Source organism: Larus michahellis, chromosome 2, assembly GCF_964199755.1.
Source record: "Larus michahellis chromosome 2, bLarMic1.1, whole genome shotgun sequence".
Lineage (NCBI taxonomy): Eukaryota > Metazoa > Chordata > Aves > Charadriiformes > Laridae > Larus > Larus michahellis.
In genome coordinates, this window is record NC_133897.1 from 18,176,261 (window position 1) to 18,199,979 (window position 23,719).

The window sequence follows — 23,719 nt, forward strand, 5'->3', positions numbered from 1 at the left end:
AAGCAACATTCTCACTGAGCTCGACAGGTCTGTGTAACATACGCTTTACACAGTTATTTTGCAGAAATTCAGAACAGTTTCTAACCATACAACACAGGCACAGCTAAATAGCAAAGCGTGATGCCCAGGATCCTGGATCCTGTGACGGCTGAGCTGCCATGTGCATATAGCACACCTCCAGGCAGACATAACCAGCTTGAATTTAAAAGCAGCAGAGGTATGTTCATGCAGTCCTAAGTAAAAGGCCCTACTATGCAAATGGCACTATGCTGTTTCCAGAGCCAGCCCAAGTACCTGCCTCCGGCACCGCGCTCTGCTTGCATGGTGCCACTTCAGCTTTGTCCATGCTGCACAGAGGCACCCTAAGCCAACGAGCTTGTGCTCTGAAACTCAGTGTGTCCTGGCACAGCACCACATCTTGATGATGCATAATTTACCTCAAACTCTTAGAACTAGATAAGCTAACCTGAGTGACATACCCAAAGGAGTACTAAAACAGATGTGCTTACACTGGAGCTCTTGCCACCTAAATTCTCATCTCAGTCCCATTTTAGGAAATTGAATTATGCGAAAACAAGAACTGTGAAGAAAGTTCTTTCCCTACTGAACTGGGAAAGCATCTGATGTTGAACCAGAATGTGTTACCTGTGGGACTAACACACAAAAAATTCATGTTAACTTTTCCATAGCTCCATTGTTAGCACCAGATTTAAGGAACATAAAAACCAAGGAAAGCTCCTGCTGTCAAGCATTACTACTAATTGTGTTTAGCTAATCTGTGAAGCTACACGACGTACCTAAAAAATAGAAAGCTCTTATGGTTAGGATATCTCAGTGTAGTAAGAGCTACAAATTCCTCACAGAGGGATGGAAGTGAATATAATGTATATAATAATGCACAACAGTCCATCAGGATTAATGGCATTCTGAAGCAAAAACATTATAGCTTAGAATGAGTAACTCAGAAATTTACTACACTTAACACTTTGATTGCAAACACATTATATGTGCTTCAAAAATAAACCAGATGTGCAATCTCACCTCATTGTGGTGAAATCTCAAGGAAAGATGGATTAAAATATAGTAATTTCAAAATGCTTCACATCATAGACATTAACATTTTCAGAAGAACCGAAATACGTATCAATAAAACACACAATACCCTCCTTTAAATTACCAGAGGTGAAATCCTGCATGCCAAGTCACTAACTGTAGGCAATCACAGAGCCCTGCATATAAGTGGAGATTCTCTATCAGACAAAGCATAAAGTAACCAACACTTTTTTTGTTGTTTTTTTTTTTTTTTGAGGAGTGGCAGCCTTGCTGTAGTTATGACTCTTCTGAAAACTCAAGGGGAGGCTTGTGTGTCCAAAGCCATATTCAATCATACAGGTTGTCTACCAAGACAGACTGGCCCTACTTAAAACACTTGCCTTGCCTTCACTTTCTCTTAAGGTTCAGTTTATCACCACAGCGGCTACTTCATAGGTATAACGCCAGCCTTTTTACTGGGTGAAAGGCAGTGTGTTCAAGTTTCTCTGCACAGTTCTGGGAAAACATCTGTGGCAGGATGATAACTGCTAAAGAAGTAAAGTTTATAAAACAAGGATAAATGTATTGGGGGGGAAAAAAGAAAACAAACCATACACTGCTGAGATGTCCTTCCTTCAAGTTTTCTTTCAGAAAACACTGTGGATAAAGATGATCCCAAAGGATAAAGCTTTTGCCATGTTTATAATTTACCCAATAATCAGAACTTCATTCATAAAGTAGATCCAGATCTCTGGGTTGTAGGGACCAGAACAGATCAACTTCCAGTTACTGACAGTAAACAACTTAAAAAGATTCTTTTTCATATCCCAAGATTTGAAAGTGCCAGACATCTCCCTTCTTTGTTTTAAAAGTCTGCTAGTTGATAATTTCATTACTTGTCACCTAGCTACGGGAGGTGACCATAGATTCAGGATGCACTCCAAGGGCAGAAACAAAGATGACAAGCAGGATTAGTAGACACACGAGGCTTCCACAATTCATTGTATCATTGTCAATCACAACAAACTGGGAGAATCACTTGGTTTTCTTTGTATCCATGAAAAAATTCAAGTGTAAAAAAATGAGGCATTTAGACTAGAATGAGGAATGCAATCCATCCTCCTCAAGACAAAAGTATTCCTTTAAGGCCTGCAAGACATCAGAGGTTCTCTTCCAAGTAGAAAACTGAAAGAAAGATGTTTTAGCTAAGCTAAGGGTAGGGAGGGAACAGGGATCTGGGGGGAGGGGGTATCGAACAAGACTGGTCTCACCCCACAGTCTAGACTCATGCTTCTTACACTGATAAGATACTACATACACTGAACAACATACTGATAAGACTGGGTTGAAATCTGAGGGTCTCAATCTTGAAAGAAAGATGTGTAAAATTAAGAGACAGAACAAGTTCCCATTGCGTGACATAAGCACACCTCTAGGAGAGGTCCAAATACCCCTCAGCGAACTTCCATTTTTCATAGTCAAAACAACACTGTAAACTGTTAATTATTTTTTGTTTTAAACTTGCCTAGAAGGCACAGGAGTGTTATGCCCTGCAGCTCTACCTGTGACTACAAAACTATCTTGAATGTAAAAGGTTACTTTCCACCAGAGGGTGCAAATCAATAGCCCTGCCTTCAGTCTCCTTTAGTAACAAAATCCTCCTTCATAATAGCTCCTTTAACCCAGGATCTCTTCGCACCCTTGCTCTACAAGATGAATCACAAGTCTTTAAACAAGGAAAAAGAAAAACTCTTAAGAAAATGGGAAGTTCATCTCGAGTGCCTCTAATTACATCTACTTCCCTTCCCTGTACACCGCACAACAAAGTCTCTGATCTGCTGGCCAGAGAAATTCTAGAAATAAATAAATAAATATTCTCAGCTTCAACCGTATTTATTCCTCAGTATCGCCACTTGTAGGATATGGAATACTGAGCTCAGATTCTGCAAAAGACATTTCTCCCTCTGAAGAGTGACCCACCAGAGGGATCATACAAACAAAACAAGGTAAAAAAGACAACTTTATGTTTTCTACTTCATCCTTAGGAACAACCTTAGGAGAGCTTATTTGTTAGCTTCAATTAATATTTCCTAGTCACTGATACAATTGAGGAATTTTGAATGAATGGGGGTGAAGGGGGGGGGATGGAAAGGAACATCATGTTATTGACCTTGTAAATACCTAAAACATTTCTAAACCAAATTTGAGACTACATGAAGCCACGTTCCCCAAGAATTTCTCTCGCATTCTAACTATCTTTTATTGGCTGAAGTCTAGAGAACTATATCAGCTGTTGCCTTTGGACTAAGTTTTTGTTTCCATTTAAATGTTAAAATACTGATCTCTTGGTAATGTCTCCAGATAGCATCTGAAGCAAGCACAAGATTTTCTTTAAAAACAGAAAAGTGTACTAGAATTCTGTGCTAGAGTTGTACTGCAAAAATACAGCCAAGTAGTTGCTTCCAGTGTTTTTGTTTCTATTGGGAAAGATAACATAAATATTTTATCACGCTATATATAACTGCTAGCACATGGACATATAGCAGCAATACTTAATATTACCTATAATGTTTTTTTACTACAATATGGCATAAATCAAAAGGACCTTACCTTCTGCTGCGATGATACCGGTGGTGTAGTCATCAAAGGTTTAAGCGGAACGGTGTTAGTCTGAGGCGTGCTTATTCTTGGAGATACATATGATCTTGGCGATGAGGCATCAGATGTTAAAGACATTGGAGACTGATTAGATGGCTGAGCTGTAAAGAAAAAAAATATTTTTTTTAAATAAAATCATATCCTATCTTAAATGTGAATTAAATTTTCTTTTGATACTTTGCAGTATGCAGTATTAGATAATATATGAACATACTCAAGACTGTTGGGGAGGTGAACAAATGGAACAATCAAACATTCAATGACAATCCTAACTAAAGAATTTTATTTTCCCTAAACTCTCCACTTCTAAAACTTGAGAAGGGGAAAGAGAAAAAAGCTATTATGCACTGCTTTTTACACATGGAGAGACTAAATTATTTTCATTCGCGATTCCTATTTTAGAGTGTTGAATTCTATTTAACCAAAAGAATGCATGAACATATTCACCCATTCCAGGTATCTACCAACAGCCCCCTGCCCACATTTTAATTACTGGTTAAAAATTAACAATAGCATAATACTGCTTACCAACTCAGTAATATGACTGCATTTACTGTTTTGGTTTAAGTTTCTAGCTTTGTTAAGTTAGAAACCACAATGTATTGAAGACACCTGAAGGAATATCTTGCCTGGAAGGCTACAAAAAAACCCCACCAGATAGAATAAACTCTCTTTTAAGAATTTAAAGCCTCCCCCAAGAGTCACAGTTGCACTGCATTACAAAAAGGGTGTTCAAACAAGGAACAGTTGTGTTTTATATTGAACATTAAATAATGTCTAATGAAGGTTCAGAATAAATTGAGAGGGTCTCGCACATGTTTCACGTTACTCATATAGAGTTAGTTAACGTACAAAGAAAATCCCAAAAGGCGAGACAGACAGACACATTTACTTAGTTGCCTGTCATTCAACATCCTCTACACCAAATGGCCAAAGATACAACAAGAGACATCTTCTACAAGTTTCAGTTGTATCAGCCTTTATAAAATGCAACGTAATGATTTTACAAAAGTGAAAAGAAGACTCTGAATACCTTGTGTAGACAGTTGTGCAGCTTGAGAAATTAGGGAAGTGATATTGAAAGCAGATGGTCCAGCAGTAAGAATTTTATGGAGTATAGACTGCAGAGAGGCTTGTGTCACAGCTGCTGTTAGAACTAAAAACAAACATTCTGTTTTACTGGCAATTCTACAACATCACTTTAAACTCTTCAAACTGGCTAAATACATTTAAGCTGCATTTTCTTTCTGATTTTGATCCTATATCCACAATAGGCCAAAGAGCCACCTGAACTATTTTTCAATGACTTGAGTTCAATTGTTAGGCATGCCAAGCATTCATTAAAGTCCTTTATTTGGTAGTTTTCTCCGAGACATACAAAAATACCAATTATTTTAGAAACTAACTTTAATTCTTCAGCTTGATTTTACGGATGAATAGTAGTTCTTGGAAACATAAAGAGAACGTTTGTTCAATTTGTTATTGTAGTAAGCAGAATATGTTTGGGGGTTTTTGTTTGTTTTTAAACTACAATAATTTAAGAAAAAAAGAAAAAAGCAAAACAGCAGTATCACTTCAACTCACTAAAAGAGATGGGGCAGGGTGGGAAGACTTCCTGTTCAAGGGAAAAGAAAAGATCTTTCAAGTTAAAAATCCAGACACTTGGGTGTTTCTTCTTTAAAAGATATAACATTTGTTCAGGGTTTAGCTGTCCCATCCCCCACTCCAGTAAAAAAATTAATCATTTTCAACCAACTGTTTTAAAACTGTGCTATACAGGAAGAGCATCTCACAGTATGAGCCAATGAGACCTAGCCTCTGAACTAATCTTTTCAGAAAGGTCTACAGGCTCTGCGGGATACTTCCTGAACGTACACTACCCGTGCACAAGTCTGAAAAAACCAACTCACCAGCACAAACGCAGAATAACTCTGCATCATGTGCACAGTAAGGGCAGTCCTGCTGCACAAGCTGAAGTCACTCTGCCCACGTGGACCTGCTGGCCAGGCCCTCATGCCATCAGAACAATATTGAACACTCTCGTTTCCAAGACAGACACAGCTGCTGCTCAGATGTGGCAAGAAAAAATGACTAGGAACTTAAACTGGCAGCTTTCTAATAAAATACAATTAAGAGTCTTGATTGGACCTTTCATTTTTTAGCACTAACAACAATGATACTCCTACTTTTTTAGTCCGACCTAGTGCTCTAGAGTTTTAAAAGCTTCTCCCTGCACAGGAAAAAACAATAATCTACTTGCATATCAGCACTGAATGAAGCCATTATATTTGCTGATTAAAAGGAAGTCAATTGACAGCTTTTCCTTATAAATAAACCTAACATACGTAAGTTGTAAAATTTTAAGTAAAATTTTACTATTTTGACTTCCAAGGTTTGCACTTTTAAAAAGCTAAGGATAATTAACTCTGGGCATTATATGTAAATGTTTTGCTTCCAAATCGCTGATTAGTGTGCAAGAAGTTCAAAGACGCAAACAAAAAAATCCCACACCACTTTCTTCATCAGTAACCTATCACATGGAGACACCATGTCAGATAAAATTACATTCAAAGTGCATCAACTCTACTTGTTCTTGCAGTGAAAGGCACTATAGCTAGTTCTAAACTTTCTTCTAGTGAACTAGGCCAACGTGACAAAAATTTAAGGGATACACTGATGACATGCACAAAATTTAACCTGCTAGCAAAATTACTGATATGCTCTCTTTATTCAGAAAGGCTGACATGTTCTATTAAAGAAAAAAAAAAGTTGACAGGCAACAAGATTTAAGAATCCCTAGAAGTTTCAGTATTTGCAAACATGTTATTAGAATAGCAGCACAAACTACAGAAAACAAAGAACACTGCACGAAACAAAAGAACAAAAAGCTCTAACTAAATTTTGTGCAACAGATGAATGCTGATTCAGCAATTAAGTCACCAGTCTCAATTAGACTGCTCACATACATCAGCATTTAACAGCCTTAAACACTACTTGTCTGTTTTAAAAAGGTTTAACAGGAAAAACCCCCACCCAAATAAACAAAACCAATCCCCACTTTACCTAGGGATTCATTTATTCACTTTTCTTTTAAAGTAAGGTTTGCATTTACTAAAGCTTAGTATCCAATAATATACTAATGTGAGTAAATAGGAGATTACATCACCTTCATAGATTCCTTACCTTCATTGATTTTGGATATATCTACGCTAGAATTATTAAGCTGCAAGGTGGCTTGAAGAGCAGGCAGCAGCTGTCGAAGGAGATTTGGGTCCTGAAGTAATGGAGGAATTGGCGATTGTGGGACAGGTGAGACAGGAACTGTAGGAGCAGATGAAGCAGGCGCAGAAGTTGGGTTCAGCCCAGAAGCAGAAGATGTAGAAGGAGTTGTGCAAGAATGGGATACAGACTTGTCCACAGATGCAGACTCTGAACAGGAGACAGACAGTAATTTTCATTTTCCCCAGTATAACCTGACAACTTTTCACTAGTATAATATTCATATTAAATTCATAAGATCAAATGCTTAACTATTGTTATAAGAGGAAAAAAAACATAACAAAAATTGAAGATATTTGATATCTAGTGTAACTTATGCTACTGAACTTAGTATTTATTAGGAACACACACAAAAAATTTTCAATTTCAAGATATTGGACTGAAAGCTGCCAGTACTACAAATGGGAATTTTTTTCCTAATGTTTAGGACAAACGTGGGACAAAAGTTCCTTAGTGATTTTTTTCTTTTACTGTGCATGTACTCATATTAGGGGACTGGAACACCTCTCTTATGAGGAAAGGCTGAGGGATTTGGGTCTCTTCAGTCTGGAAAAAAGACGGCTGAGGGGGGACCTTATCAACACTTATAAATACTTAAAGGGTGGGCGTCAGGAGGATGGGGCCAGGCTCTTTTCAGTGGTGCCCGGGGACAGGACAAGAGGCAATGGGCACAAACTTGAACATAGGAAGTTCCACCTAAACATGAGGAGGAACTTCTTTACCCTGAGGGTGGCAGAGCACCGGAACAGGCTGCCCAGAGAGATGGTGGAGTCTCCAACTCTGGAGACATTCAAAACCCACCTGGACGTGTTCCTGTGTAACCTGCTCTAGGTGACCCTGCTCTGGCAGGGGGGTTGACTAGATGATCTCCAGAGGTCCCTTCCAACCCTATGATTCTATTCTATATTCTATGTTTCTTACTCATGCTTCCAGTCTTTCTTTGAAAAATATACTATGGGCTTTACAGATAGGCTAATATGTCACATTTGAGGGGAAGGTATAAGCCGTGCTTCATTTATTCAGACACCCGACTACAAGATGTTACAAAATGAAGACCAAGTCTAACATTCACAATCCAGCTACATTGCTTAGGATTCACAGACACGATAATGAGCTGTACTAGAAATATACAACACGAGCTGTTAACATCCCCACAGCAGAGTGGAAAAGCATCTAGAAATGCATCTGCCCATAATTAGTTTCAAACTTGCCAGCTTCTCCTGAAGCATCAAGACCTATATCCTTTATTTTATTCATCTCATTTTAGCAAATATCAACACTTATTATCCACGGAAACGCTTAGTACTTAAATCCAATTATACTATATGGCAATTTGTTCTAACTAATGTGAGCTATTCAATTAATTTTAAATTTGACTTCCAGTTAACATGAAAGTTTCTTCTCCCTTCCAATACTGTGAGAAATTCTTGCACTGAAAGTTCAGGAGTAAGTATCTCCACTTACTACAGATGTATCACGAGTCACATCATATATCCTTCCTTTAAGAAGCCTGGACCACTATATTTCAATTTTAGCTTCTCTCATCCACATTAAACACATCAGAGATCTCTGCTGCCAAACTCAACCAAGACTAATGCTTCTACAGCACCAAACAGGTTGGATGAAGAGTGGAAAGATGGATATGGATCCAAGATCTCAGCCAGAATGCTTGCCCATAATATTGAAGACCTGGATTTCAACCCCATCTCAAACTAGGCAGAGAATGTCTATCTGGATATTCCACATTTCAGGCAAAAATCCAAATGAAAGCTATAACAACTGCCTGGGAAACGCTTTTACTCTAAAGGTGTGTGTGTGTTTGGTTTTTTTTTTTTTCCTTTGGAGAGATGGTCAAGGTAAGAAGAGGCTCACTTTTAGTAAAGAAGAAAAATTAAAGGGTCTTGTTTTGTGTTACTACGCAAGAATGACATGCTACAGAATTTCTAAAAGCTTTTGTTTTCTGACAGCCTTAATTGCAACTTTTGAGACTAATCTGTGACTAAATTTGAGATTAACTAACTAACTAGAGACACTAACTTTTGAGACTAATTTGTGGAACACTAAAAAAACCACTGAAGTGAGAATCAGTATGTAAAGTTAAATGAGATTAGAAATCCCAATTAAAAGAAAGGGGACTTCTGCTGCAACTGCAGTTACAGTACAAATAGTTCATAATAGGTCACAGATATTCCAAAAACCCCTTTTTCAGCCAAGTAGCCGAGAAACCTAAACCAGAATCTAAACCATTTTTATGCTGGAGAATCCAAATTTGACAGCTTGCAAAGCTGCAATAGTCAAGCCACACAGAGGCATTTTGGTGTTTCAGGCAAACTTCTAAAAAAGAGGCGGCCTTATCTAATTACAAGCTCCTCAGGACAACGATTTAGCTTTCAATGTATCTGTAAAGGGACCTGGCCATTCGGCCAGGAGCTTTCACAAGAAGAACTTACAAAGGGACAAGAGGTGTTAGAAAGACTGAAGAGGAAAAAAAGTAGTTACAAAATTTTTATATGGTTTTCAGTAACATGTGACTAGGGCAGTTGATTAGGTATTACCCCTCCCCACCCCCCCTTTAAAGAGTAAGTCATTAGTAAAAGTCTCTGTTATAGAAATAATACATATAAAATCTTACGTTAACGGTGTTCAAAGTAAACTTATTCAGACAACTGCAAGTCAACACACATCAAGCAAACAAGAATCTTACCATGCTAAACAAAAACATGTAAAGTTTAACTGAACTTGGATTTGTCATAGTCCACATAAGGATGAGATACACTGGCAGACAAAAGCAAGGGAATTAAGCACAATGGGGCACATTAGTACCTTTATGTTCCAAGTCCCCTACCCTACAATTTTGAGAACCTTACAACAACCAAAAAAGCCCAAAAACAAACCACCACCCAAAGCCCCAACAAAACACCCTAATTTAAAACCAAACAAAACAGAGAAAAATACTAAGCAACTACCAGCACTGATTTCAAAACATATTTAATGTAGTTAGGCTTGTCTTCACAGGGGAATTATTTTAAGCAAAGAAGCAACTCACTACTATATTACTAATTCACCTAAGCAATACCTGAACTTCAAACCACACCACCATACCAAAAGGCTGGAAGTATTTTTCACCCATGCTGCAGTTCTGAACACAAAATGAACTGAATCAAAGGCAAACTTGAGCAAACAATGCAGTGAAGGCAAACCTTAAGACCAGTTCTGTGTATTTACTCATTTCTTGAATAAAAAGACTCAAAATAGGTCATACAAAACCATTGAATTCCAAGAGGTCTGTAAAAGTACTTTAGTTTGGGTGAGCTTCTCTGCTATAAAAATGCAAACTGAATTACATCACAACAACACAGTCAATTCTTTTAGACAATATGGAGACACTATTCTGTAGCTGCATTATTGCAGGCATTTTAAGTATGTGTTAAAATATACCTGTGAAAGATATTTTTTGTACAATCACCCAGACTAAACACCTAGAGAAAGCGATGTGAAAAAAGGATGGTGTCTAACGCTAACATTCCGATCTTTTGAGATTGTTAACATTACAAAGCCAACAGTTCCAATGTTATGAAAGAATACATCTCTATAATCATGCCTATTTACAGGTATGTTGTATTGCAACTTTGTGTTACTGAACATCATAGAGGATGCAGAATACAATGAATGCTCAGAACACCACAGCACTTCACAAATTAAATAATTTAAGTTATTCATAGTAAAATAAAGGGTATAAAACTATTTCTGCCAAAAAAGAGTTGCAAAAAACATTTGTGGAAATACAAGTATTTCTTGTTTGTATTAAGGAGCCTGAATGGCTATTTTGTTCTCTACAAAGGGAAACTCCTTTGTGTTGAAAACAAACATGTTAAACAATATAGAACACAGATTAGTTCTGTATAATCACAACTTTTATTACCTTAATTTAAACCAACCTATCTTACTCCATGTCTTCCAAACTGGACACTTGATTTCACAGAAATAAATCCAAGAAATACTGCTGATAAAACAAAGCCTCTAAACACTTACGTATCCATTTTTGTATAATAGAATTACAAAGACTTAAAACTGGTTTAATTTATGATGCTATACAGAACTTGCAAGTTTTGCCTTTGAAGTTAACACAACTCATCAAAACTCCTCAAGATTAAATGTTTCTTTCACAAAAATCCTCAGATATCACTTACTGGGGTGAGTGCATTTCCCCTGCTTTTTCCACAAATAGAAGCAGAAAGTTCTCACTCCCTTCTTTTCCTCCTTAATTCCCCTTTTCTGTTCTGCTTGGAGAGACTGTGTCATTGTATGTTTTGCCACACAGTTAAATTTACTTCTCAACATTTAAACACTATTTCCTAGTTTCTAAAACATTTACTAGGATTTTTAAAAAATGCTTAGAATTATACAGCCCTGTAATTCTTAAATGCATTTGAAGCCTCAATCACCATGAAACACAGTCAAAATGAACAGAGCATACTGAGAAAAGTGAAGTATCTTTACAAATCTAAGTCCTTTAATTTTACTGCTCTGATGCACTGGTCTCTATACCTGTGTCAACAGAAGTTCATGTTCATTAACAACCTAACTACAGTATTATTGCAAAGTACGGCTTTTGATTACACAGCAGTCATTTATAAACCTAATTGGAACCATTAATACATCAATCACACCAACTTTGAACCTACAACTGAAATTTACAAACAGAAAAAGCAAATTTGGTCTGTGTCTTATACAAAAAATATTCTTAAAAAAAAGATGAACTATGCTGCAAGACTGCAAAATATGACTGTGTACTAATTTTTCCATGGTAAGCTAAGCACATTAAAATTTCAACTTTTGGAGCTTTCAAGAAAACTTCTAAAAAAAAAAAATCCATTCACTTTGTTGTAACAACGTGAAAAGGTTGGACTGGGCTGTGAGCAACCTCGTCTAGTCACAGGCACCCCTGCCCATGGCAGGGGGGTTGGAACTAGATGATCTTTAAGGGCTCTTTCAACCTAAACCATTCTATGATTTTGTAAAAATCATGTAATCAAGCTAATAAGCTAATTAGACACACCCTACATATAGAACTACAACATAGAACTAAACAAGTTTCTGGACCATCATATGGAAAGAAAATGACCAGAAAACAAAGCCATCGAAACAAAAAACCCAAACAAAAGAGGAAAACAAAGTAATCAGATGGCAAACAAAAGCAACTAGATGTGGAGATTAACTTAATGTGAAGAACTATTAATTAGTTTTACATTACAATGAGCAGAAAAAAGCTTTTTATAATGAAAATAATTTTGGAATATCACGATGATTAGGAAACAGCTTTCCATTCACAACCTACTCTGGTGGAGCTGACGTGCAATCACATCTTTTGGACAAAAAGGAGAGAAGTTATCAGGCAGTGTTCTCTATGACAAGAGCCTGTATGACAGAAGTGCATCTATGCTGCAGGTTTCACAGGGAGGTATCTCAACTGAAGTAAGCTGGAGGCTATTGTTTGCCCCAGAAAAAACCATCATGTCAAGTCAAAATGGAAACATTACACTGCACATTTCCAAGCAGCGTGGATTTTTTAATAACAAGGACAAGAAATCCTTTCAGAAAAAACACCATAGATCATTTTCAGCAGTTGTGCTGCAATGTTCTTCAATTACCACCTAGATACAAGAAGGCAAATGCTTTGCTTCTCCGAGTTTGAGGCAGTATATTCAAATGCTGCTGAATCTTGCCGTTACCAATCTCTGCCCCTCACAAGAACCTTTGCTACTAAGCAAACAGCTGATCCACTAGTGAATCTCATTCTGAAAGGCAATTCTCAGCCTAATAAATTACAGTTGAAGTTATTCGCACTAGGCTAATCCAGGGAGGTGAAAAACTAAGTCTTTTGACTGTTCAGCTACTCTGTTTCAATGAAGAGCTTTTGGCACAAGCACTCCCACACCTCTGTTGTGTCTCAGCCACCCTGTTCTACCTGCTGGAGTCCTTTAAGTACCTGTTCCTAGTACTTGCTTGCTCCCTTCTCACCCACGGTATGCAGAGTTATCCGGGCATATCGCTGTGACAGAGAAGTGAGTGGGGGAAAAAGAAACAAGAGGAGGAAATGCATTTTTCGTGCAGTAACTTCCTTCAGTCCTCCTTCTCACAACATATCAGTACTCCCTACACAATGAGTAGCTTTAGAATACTACTAGATATAGCTTGCCACGTATATGGACCACTGATTTATTTCAACAAAGATTTTTTTTTTAAGTGACATGGGAATTACCCACTACTGGGTAATTGACTGGATAATTCCCAAATCAACATGATCCTTTGAGTGTTCCAATAGCTTTTACCACTGATGTAATTTTTTATGCCATTTAAAAAAACCCACAATGCATTCAAAGTCCCTTAGATTCAACACTACAATAGTACCCAATCACTCTACTGTGAGCTGGAGCTGTATCCTTGCTCTGCTAGCAACAGTCATGCACGTGTGCTCTCACAGTGTGCATGCTCTCTGTAGGAGGAAAATTGCATTACAAAATGTTCAGAAGTTCAATGCCTTATTGCCTCATAAACCTCACCTCTGCTATACTAATAAAACAACTACCACCTAGAAGAGCTAACTAAACTGCTTGATTTACTATTGATGATTAAGAATCATAACACATTCATCTGTGCTGAAGTACTTTAGGTATACAGTTGTTGTGGTTTTGGCCAAATTGGCCAACGGCCCTCAAGAGATGCTCCCCTGCGCCCCCCCCCGCCAACCTCTCAAACACGGAGAGGAGGACGAGAGATAAAGAGATTTACGAGTTTAGAAGAAACTAAACTACATTAATGAAATATTAACAATAAGATAAAAAGGAAAATAATGAAATAGACACAGCATATACAAAACCGTATTAAGATGGCAGGATGATGTCACCAGCAGGCACTGGGGAAGTCCCAGACCGGACTCAGCGATGGGTGCGAACTGTATTCCACAGATGTAATCAGGCACACACCGATAGGGATCAAAGGCAGATGAACAGACAGGGTCCTCCTCAGACGTCCGCCATTGAAGGAAAAGAGTTGCCCCTTTGATCCCTCAGCTTTTATACTGAGCATGGGGCAGATGGGATGGAATACCCTGTTGGTCAGTTTTGGGTCACCTGTCCTCTCTGCTCCTCCCTGCAGGTGGGACCCCTCTACGCTTTTCCGCTTCTGACCCTCCAACAGGGCAAATAACAAAATTAGCTGACCTTGGTTGTCATAGCAATAAGTATAAGCAAGCGCCTTTCTGCATACCATTCCTTGGCACAAACTGTCTTATCACTCTGAACAAACCATTTTAGACACAACATGCTGTTAATTTCAGAGAGTTACAAGAGGCCTAGCTAAGAAATAAAATTACTGAACAGAAAGTTGGTTCTGTTTTACCTCAAACCAGGACATAGTCCACCAACTAAGTTCTCTGAGCAGTGACAGTCACATTTACCTTTTCTGCATCGTCCATTTCTGATCTACTGAGGACATTAAGCCACACCAAAATATATAAATATTTATAAGCAATGCATTTTGTAAACACATTTGGCTAAAAGAAACTATGGCAACAACAGTAACTGGGTTCTCAAATACACTCAAATTATCCAAAATGTAAAAAATTCAGTATTTTTCTCGTTTGGATCACTCCAGGCTTAAAACTGAATTTTCATATTTTATCTCTGCTGCCAAAATAAATGTAACAGCAATGCTCAGCAAACAAGTAGAAAGTACTGGAAGAAACACCTCTAACAGTCTCACTAGCATAATTTTTTCTAACCACTGTATGAATTGAGTAATATACTTAAAACTGCAAAACTCAGCCAAAGATGCAATGATACCAGGAGCAATGTTAATAACTGACTGCTAAAGACTAGCAAGTGTTACAAGTAAGAAAACCACAGGGGTGAGAAAAGGATGAGGAAGAAGCTCATCTGCCACTGACCAACCACTTCAATCCGTCAGCCTCAGGGTCACAACCCAGGCAGCACTGCACTGGCCAGCTTGCCAAGTTTGTCAGAAAAAATTGGGAGTATTGCTGCACTAGAAACAGAAGTGCTGCCTGATGGGACCTGGAGGAAAGGCGTGAGAAGTAGTATCCTACAGACAGACACACTGGTAAGTTACGGACAATACAACATTTCATTCAGTAACTGAATCAGAAATAGGAAAATGTGATGTGCCCTACAGATAAAGCAGCCAAAAAGTAGGAAAAGCAACCCCACACGTTACCTGCATAAAGCACTCACAGTGAGCACAAACAGAAGCAGCAGATTCTGACTGGAACATTCAAACCAAAGGGTAGAGGTCAAATAGTTCCCCAGGAACTCTCCACTACTGCCAGCCATTGAGGGCAGAGGACTACTGCTAACAGCTGAGCTAGAGTTCAGCCAGGGATTTTATTCAATCTCCTTGTGGGACTACAACATACCCCTGCAGCAAAAGAGATCGAGCTGAAAAAACTGTAGTTGTTGGTTTCCGTGGTTTTTTGTTCTTTTGTTTTTCACAACTATTACTGCATTAAAAAAATACACACTCAGAACAAAACTATTAAAACAGTGGTACATATACACTGGCGTAAGGCTGCCAGCAACACATTGACAATTTAGGCAAGGACTACTGTGCACACCACTCATTTGGACCAAGCTATTTTTATAAGCAAAAAAAATACAGCTTTACCTCTTTTTCTAAGAAGAGAGGGATGGCACAGCTAGCCAACAGAAAAAAAAAATAAAAAAAAAAATCAAAGGCTGTTTGCTTTACTAGTGTAAAAATAAACCCCTCAAACTATTTTCCGATTTTACAAAGACACTTTTGAACTGAGCGTCTCAGGCCATTTTTTTTTTTCCTCATTTTGTATAACAGCTACAAATACTTTTAAACACTGCATACCTATAGTACTGCAGGTTCACAGTCACCTCTGGGAAAACGAGTAACAGAAAAAAACTACCCAAAAACATCCCAATGTACACACAGCACTGCTTCTTCCCTTCTTTTAAATTTAAATATGAAAAATGCTACAGAAATTATACTGGTCAAATTTTTTACATTAAAAAAAAAAATCCAACATTCACAAAAAAAGAAAAAGGCAAGACTACTGAATATTCTCTTTAAATGATCACTTATAATATAAGCTGCACTGAATTTTTCTGTTTCTGTAAGAAGAGAGGTATTCAAGCAACACGTGAAAACTCACATTTTCTGGAATAAGTATTTCAAGCCTAACATTCATCTATTCTAATTCTCCAATTACTTACTAACTTTCTGGAATCCACCCTGTCTGAAGGTCAGGTATTACATTTGCTCATAATGAAGTGCCATGAAACACACCAACGAGGCAAGAGGATTACAGAGAATCTATCCATTTAACCCATATAGACTTAAAAAAACGACATAGGAATACAGAAATTAAGTGATTATTTAATATGGAACCATCCATGGTAACATGGATTCGAAAGTAAGATTTATAGTGTCAAGACCACCCTGTGCGATCATTTTCACTATTCATACCCAATTGTATGTTCTCAAATGAATGTCATATGTAAGAAATACTAGCAGTCCCTGCCAACATTTGTAGCAGTTGTCACAATGGGAAATTCCTCCAATTGCAGTAAGATTCAGTTGCTCAATTTAAGTGGAAGCAACTAATAAAGGTATGCAGTAAAGCAGGGAAAGAATATATTCAGTTTGAAGTCTGATCACACACCAAACAAGAATCAAGTACATGCCTGAACTGAGTAACAATAAGGATTTTCTTTAAGTATATTTTAAAGAGAGTAAGGATACACTAAAGGAGAGAACACTTGACAGGGATGTTTTGCACCGTCATGTTTAAACGTGCATCAAACTGCAGTCAAAACATAAAGGCTGAACTGAAGCAGGTGACTATGGTATTCATGCATGGAACCATGCACAAACTAGAAGACCTTTCTTCTTGCTTTACTGTGTTGAATAGAAAAAGGCTTGCTGAAAATCTTCTGTTCCTCTGTAGTTTGTAGTCAACATTCATGTACCAGGTGATGTAAAAATTGCACAGTCTCAAGAGAAACATACAAAATTTCTTTACATGCACAATTTTCTTACATTGCAGTATTTGCAAGAGTATGGTATTGTTTGGATATTTCGACAGCCAAGTGCACTTATCTCTGTGTAAAAGGTGGAATTTTTAATAAATAAAACTGGAGGCAAGAAAGCAAATGCAGACTGTAAAAGCAATGTGTGAGCTAAGTCTTTTTGGTCTTCTTTTTAGCTACCACTGCACTGCAGTGTTCTTCTGTAACTAGACAGACTTGCAAATATCAGCAGGGCAAAAAGCCATCTTTCAAAAAAGAATTTAGTATCGTACTAATTAGGCAATATTTTAAATTAAAACCAGACATGTTTATCAGAAATTACTCTTTCCTCTCCCAAAGTCCCCAAAATAGAATTTTCTTATACAATGTTACTCTCTAAGAACTCAACTATACCAAAGTTATCACACTACCACTAATAACACACATCTTGACTCTCACAATCGTATTGAGGTCTTCTTCCCTAATATTGAAGTAAATCCAATTAAAATACAGACTTTCGAAGGGTCACAACCAATGCACAGTAAAGTTCTGATCTTCACTTAATGACTCTATATGTTTCTGGTATTAAGAAAAATACAAACTTTCAGCACCTTTAGAACTGAAGATCCAGTATATCACAAGACACAGATCAAAACAGAAGAGTAGCTGTTACAGACATGTAGAAAACTTGTCTTGCTTTCTGAACAAATTGCATTCGTGTTTACTGAAAAGTCTGACACTGGCATTCCAAACAGTAACAGCAGTTCATAAAATATAATGGTCCAAAATGAGTTTCAAATGGTGTAGCTCTAAGTTAAGAACTAAAATAATGGCAAAGATCCAAAACAACAGGAGGGAGGACAAAAACTGAAATATGTTCTTCTAAAATACATCTTTCAAATTATCATTTGAAATTATAATTTGCAGAATAAGCCAGTAAACAGTAAATATTGCAGTGTCGATTTGAAGTTGTGTAAGATACAGCAAACATTGTTTAAGGGGAAATAAACAGACCAAAACAGCAATCAGGTTCTAAGCACATTCAATCAACAGGAAAAATGACTTTAAATTCTAGAACTAACATACTTTGAACGAGCAACATAAATGCAACGCATCATCTTAAACACCAGAAGGAATTTCATTATACATACCTTTTCTCTCTGTTTTCTGTGCAGGGATGGAAGATGTGGATGTAGGCAGTTTTGATAAAGTAGATGCTCCATTAGCATCAAAGGATTTCTTTGGCTGGTGATCAGATTGTAGAGAAAATGGACTAGGAGGAACAGTGCTCGGGGTAGCAGTTGGATGAACCACTGGTTTGATGGGATGCTGTACTGGAGTAGAACTACTGTGAGTCTCTGCTCTTGGCAGTCTGTAGTCTCTGTCATTGTGCCTGCTTGTTTGAGATAAAATATTCTGTGGGAGCATACTACTGGCGTCACTGGAATGCTTGTCTTCCACTTTTTTCAGGATTCCCCAAGTAACGTTGCAATAAGAAAAAAAGATTAAATTAGAAAATTGTCTAAGATTGCAATGATTTTGATTAATACAGGTGCACATCAACAACTAGAGCTGACTGAACTTCTTATGATTAAAAAAAGCCTCCAGTAGATCAGCATCAAAAACGGCAAAATTCAATTTTACTCACTGGCAAAATGCATTTTCTCTGACCTTTGCTTGACTTAGAGTTCCGGTTAAGCACTGTGTTTTGATGAAAGGCTGCTTTATAACAAGTGTTACAGTCAAGTTAGCTTTTGAAGTCTCCTAAAAAAATCTAAATTAAAGTCTATTATTTCTATCTTATATTCAGTGTGAAGAGATAATTCGTGCCATTTTTCTTTTGTTCATTGAAAATCCTAAACATCAAGTATAATTTAATAGTTTCAAATTCTAGCCTTCAAAGAATTCCACTTCAAGTCACTTGAATCCTATTACAAAGAATTTACTTTCAATTGAATTAATTCAAGAAGACTATATATTAAATGAATGACTAATCTGCATTTGTCACACGATTGGAGACTTTAAAATATGCTACACAGGGAAGATACCAAGCAAATACAGAGTAATTCTCTTTATTGATTCCTAGATTTTTGACTGTAACAAAACAAATAGTTACTGCAATATGCATTTCTGCTATCTTTTCATAGTGTACAGTATGTTTTAGCATATGCAGTATGTTTCAGCATACACAACAAAACACTCCTTTATACATCTCTCCCTTGTCAAGTCCCAAGGCGGGTGGGGGGAGATTAATACTTTGGCTTCTACTTTTAAACCACCCTGAGAACTACACTACAAATTCATGCAAACTGCATCATCATACAGAAGAAAACTCACAGTACAACCATTTCCCAGAAAAATTTGGCAAAGATTAAAGCTAGGTATCAAGAAAAAAATTTCCAAGTAACAGAAATTCAGTCCAGGAAAGGCTTTGCTGAGAGTATTGGCATGATTAAAATATGCTTTCAATAATGTACACAAGCCTCTGAAAACCCTGATATCATAATCCATTAAATTAGCTTATTATTTTCAGATGTGGAATCAAGGTTTTAGAAGAGACTTCTGCATCTCTATTTTTAAGTTCAGAATATGACATTAACAGGTCTCAATGATCACGACAGTCCAACTATACCATAAACAGGGCAAGTTGTTTCAATAACAACCTATAAAATAATTAGATTAGGCAGTAAAAGTTGCAAAAAGGAGGAGTACCATGAAAAGCATTAAGCAAGCGTTGTACTAGTGAAGGCTCAAAGTTATTTTAAGAAACAACATTTGGGAGAGTTGTCTGTGCTAACTGCTTTGGCCTTTTTATATAAAAAGGTGAGAAAAACAGCTAAGGAAAGGGATTTTTAACTTTTTTGTTTGTTTGTTTGGAAAGGAAAACAGTAATGCAAACAAGGCAAGAATGTATTACTGTAAAAAAAACCACGTACTTCCACTGGCAAACCCACTGGCAGCTGTCGCCTGCATCACCTCTCTTCTGTAATCCCTATCTTTTGGAAAACTGTTAACTGACATTTTGCTTGCTTCTTTTTGTCTCTGCTCTCTGAAGAAAAGAAAACACAAGTTAAGTAAGAACTTATATTACCTGATAATATAACACTTCCTAGGGGTGAAGTTACATGAGATGAATTAAACTATCCTAGGAGTTTGCTGCTACAGATGGGGTAGGCAAACTCCATCCATCGTTTCCTTACATCAGTGCTTGTCAAAGCCCCCAATATACTAGTTCAGCTCACTAACGTTGCAAAATAAACCAACAAACCCAAACAACAAACAACCCATCAAAAGACAAACCAAACCAAACCCCCCAAACCACCCTACCAAAAAAAACCCCCAAAACCAAAACCAACCATACCTCCCCCTACCACTCCGGATCATCACGGGATAAAACAGGTGCCAGAGGTCATGGTAAGGGTAGGAACACAGTAGACTTGGACTACCATCTTTTATAGCATTAATCTATTAGATAAGCTCAACTGCTCTTAAATGAGCTTAAGAGTATTTGTTCTTTCTACAATGAAAACAGACACACACATATACCTTTCCAGCCACTCTTTTGGTTTTTCCCATTGCGAAACTTCTGTTCGGCAGTTGTAGTAGTATTTTTTGCCCGAAGAGCTGATGTGTTCAGACCAATCATCCGCAGAATCGTAAGCCTTTAAAACAGAAACAGGGTTGGACAAAAGGCTACTTGAAAGTTTTAACACATAAATTTAAAAGCTTCAGCCATTTTTAAAACTAAATAGCGTCCTCATATGCACCCATACCACTGTTTTCCATTTACACCATCCCTAAACGTGTTTCATTTTGATAGCTTAAAGACGTGAACACGACACTCCTGTTGCACTCTGCAACAGTTTCTTCTGTTTTATTCTCATCAACTCTGAAACAAAATCTAATAGTATGTTTAGTACAGTAATACCAGTATTGATATTGATATTACAGGGGTACAGTAATATCAATATTGATAGCATTAGTTTCCTGCACCTTAAAACTTCTGAAAAATTATTTATATTTTTGAATTTTTTTCTGTACTTCATAAATTTATCTATTCTGTTTTCAGGGCAATTTTTATCAAGCACCACCCTAACTACTAAAACCTGGATAATGAAGTGACTAAAATTCAGTGTGCAATGCCTCTTAAATGAATAAAATCATACCGTCTTCTCTAGATTTACCAACATAGTTCATGGAAAATATTTCTCTGTATCTACTTCATTTAAATAATCTAGTATTTTAAAATTCAAGACAGGTACCTCAAAGCTCTAATGTTTATCAATTAGAATAGTTTTACAACATGTAATACGTTTACAGAGTGTTTATAAAATAAAGACTGATGCTGGAAAACTCAATGAAGCAGGTAATGAACATGCTGCCTGTTTTACACAAAATGATGAAAATATAGTGTGTGTGAATGGGGTGACAAGGGGATGAACACCAATGGCAAATACTCACCGCATCAGAAGTTTTGCTTGGATTATTGCTGGGATTAGAAGAATGTGAATTTGAACTATGAAGAGCACTGTGGTTATGTGAATTTTCTTGTGGAGAGTAACTGGTCCCTAAAGAAGAAAAAGAAAGACTGTTCACGTATGTTTTCAAATAAATCAACCATTTGCATTCTAGGGTGGAAGGGGAAAGGAGCAGGGAGGGGAGAAGGCAAGTTGTCCACAGCCTGGACAACAGCATAGTTTAGATGCAGAAATATTACAGGAGACCACATGCGCATTCCTTTTTCACGCAGCGTAAAGCAGTATGTCCATTCACTAGTCTTACTCTGAAACTTCATTCCACGAGAAATAAACAAGTAGCCTTTAGATTTTTGATGGCTGGAGGAGTTCTAACATGTCAATTCAGAAATTAAGAGACATTTTCTCCTCAACAGTAAGTCAGAAAGTTTAAATGGGTTTATCAACAGCCTACATAGTTGGATACACAAAATCAGGTTTTAAGTTCACTGGAACAATGCTGTTTCCTTAACCCTTTTGAGACTACTTGTAACTGGTTCTAGGTAACTATTTCTATTTGTGGATATAGATTAAATTAATTTTCCTGCACCCAGTCTCTGCAGTACAGGTACTGACAACTACAATTTCCCAAACCACCACCTGCTTCTGGCCTCCCTAACAACTGCTTCTCAAGGTAACTTAGTTCTCTTTGTCGCCATGAAAACACTTGGACACAAAAAGACAGCTGGGAAATTAAAAGGGAGATAATTCTCAACACGGTTTACATCTAAATTTGTGCCTAAGATAAAGTCACCAATTACACCTTAACAGTTCTAATTACAATTAAACAAGGCCCTTCGCAATCTTATTTTAAATTTCGTGCTCTTAAGGCCTCCCATTCCTCGAAAATGTCTAAGCAAGTAAAACACACTTCCATTCTTCTTCATATGATTTCATCTTCCTAAATTTTAAATGTTCACATAAATCACACCAAACTAAAAAAAAAAGTATCATTTTCTTACACATTTCAGTGAAAAACCTAGATATTACAAATATAACACTTTCCCTGCCTTTATTTTTCCTCTGCCTCTTGAGAAGTTTCTAAATACTCAGGGACGCTACATTACATACCACTAACTTCATATACTGTATAGTGATCTAAATATGAAGTCAAAGTGCTCTGAAAATGGCAAATACCGTATCTTACAGGAAACTACAACAAAGAACAGTCCACAGATCGTGGACTGACAGGTGGGAGTGAACAGAGCCTTTAAATCATTTTTTTTTTTTTTTTTTTTTTTTTTTAAAGTCTTCGGAGAGCCACACACACAGATGACTATTTCAAACCTCTTTCTCCCCACCTCTAACCCTGCAGTGTAGAAATAAGGAGCCCATCACTAAAGCAAAAAGGTACACCATGACTAATCTGTTTAGTACCCTGCAAAGGTTAAATGCTGATCTGCGCACGCATGAGTTATTGCGGCCTGAACCATCAGTAGCTCTGAACCTTTTCCTACACTATCTTGGCTAAAAACCATACGTCATTCTCTTTAAAGATGGGGCAGGGGGTGGAAGTCTTGTCTTCAAATACAAAATACAGTCATCCAGCCTTCCAAAATCAAGACAATAAGATAATCAGCCCCACACCAGAAGTATCTTGCATGTTTAGAGCCAGGTGGAATGATGTGAGCTTGTCAAAGCAATAACCACAACATCACACATGCACACGAATGACAACAAAAAATTGAGCTTCTAGTGAATGTGACTTTACATGTTATATACATTAGAAAATTCCACAATTTAGACTTTAATGCACATTTATAAAAACAGAAACATTTAATTTCACTAAATGTACGCAAGAAGCATATTATAACTACAAGACTTTACTCCTCAGTCAGTCACACCAACAGTCTTACTTTATTTTTTAGACACTGATTATGGCATGAGATAGCTGTTTAATATTTTCATATTAATAATCTTGTTAATAGTCTTTATTTATTTACTACATCCTTCCCAAACTCTACCGAGATAAAAATAATTAAGCAACCTACAGAAATACACAAAGAATTTTTAACACAGACATAGGTCATTTCTACTAAGAGGTAAAATGCCCTCCCTTTTTAAAGGAAAAAACAAGACGAAAATTTACCAGATGGCTCATTCGAACAGTTTGATATTAGTCACTTCAGAACTTCAGAAAACACTGATATAGTTTATTTACTGTAATCCCGTGCCATGGAT

At 37.1% G+C, this 23,719-nt stretch overlaps 1 protein-coding gene across 3 annotated transcripts in view; it reads right to left on the reverse strand.

Moving 5' to 3' along the window:
• Positions 1 to 23,719, reverse strand: part of WAC (WW domain containing adaptor with coiled-coil) — a 66,424-nt gene that overhangs the window by 20,304 nt on the left and 22,401 nt on the right. For 2 of the 3 annotated variants that reach the window (XM_074574374.1, XM_074574376.1), the window contains 7 exons: positions 21,486 to 21,592; positions 20,571 to 20,686; positions 19,961 to 20,073; positions 18,176 to 18,484; positions 6,874 to 7,119; positions 4,724 to 4,846; positions 3,643 to 3,791 (listed from right to left, as the gene is read on the reverse strand). In XM_074574374.1, coding sequence (XP_074430475.1) covers positions 3,643 to 3,791; positions 4,724 to 4,846; positions 6,874 to 7,119; positions 18,176 to 18,484; positions 19,961 to 20,073; positions 20,571 to 20,686; positions 21,486 to 21,592 — 1,163 coding nt within the window. The remainder of the gene's footprint in view (positions 1 to 3,642; positions 3,792 to 4,723; positions 4,847 to 6,873; positions 7,120 to 18,175; positions 18,485 to 19,960; positions 20,074 to 20,570; positions 20,687 to 21,485; positions 21,593 to 23,719) is intronic. The other variant, XM_074574375.1, reaches the window with a different exon arrangement.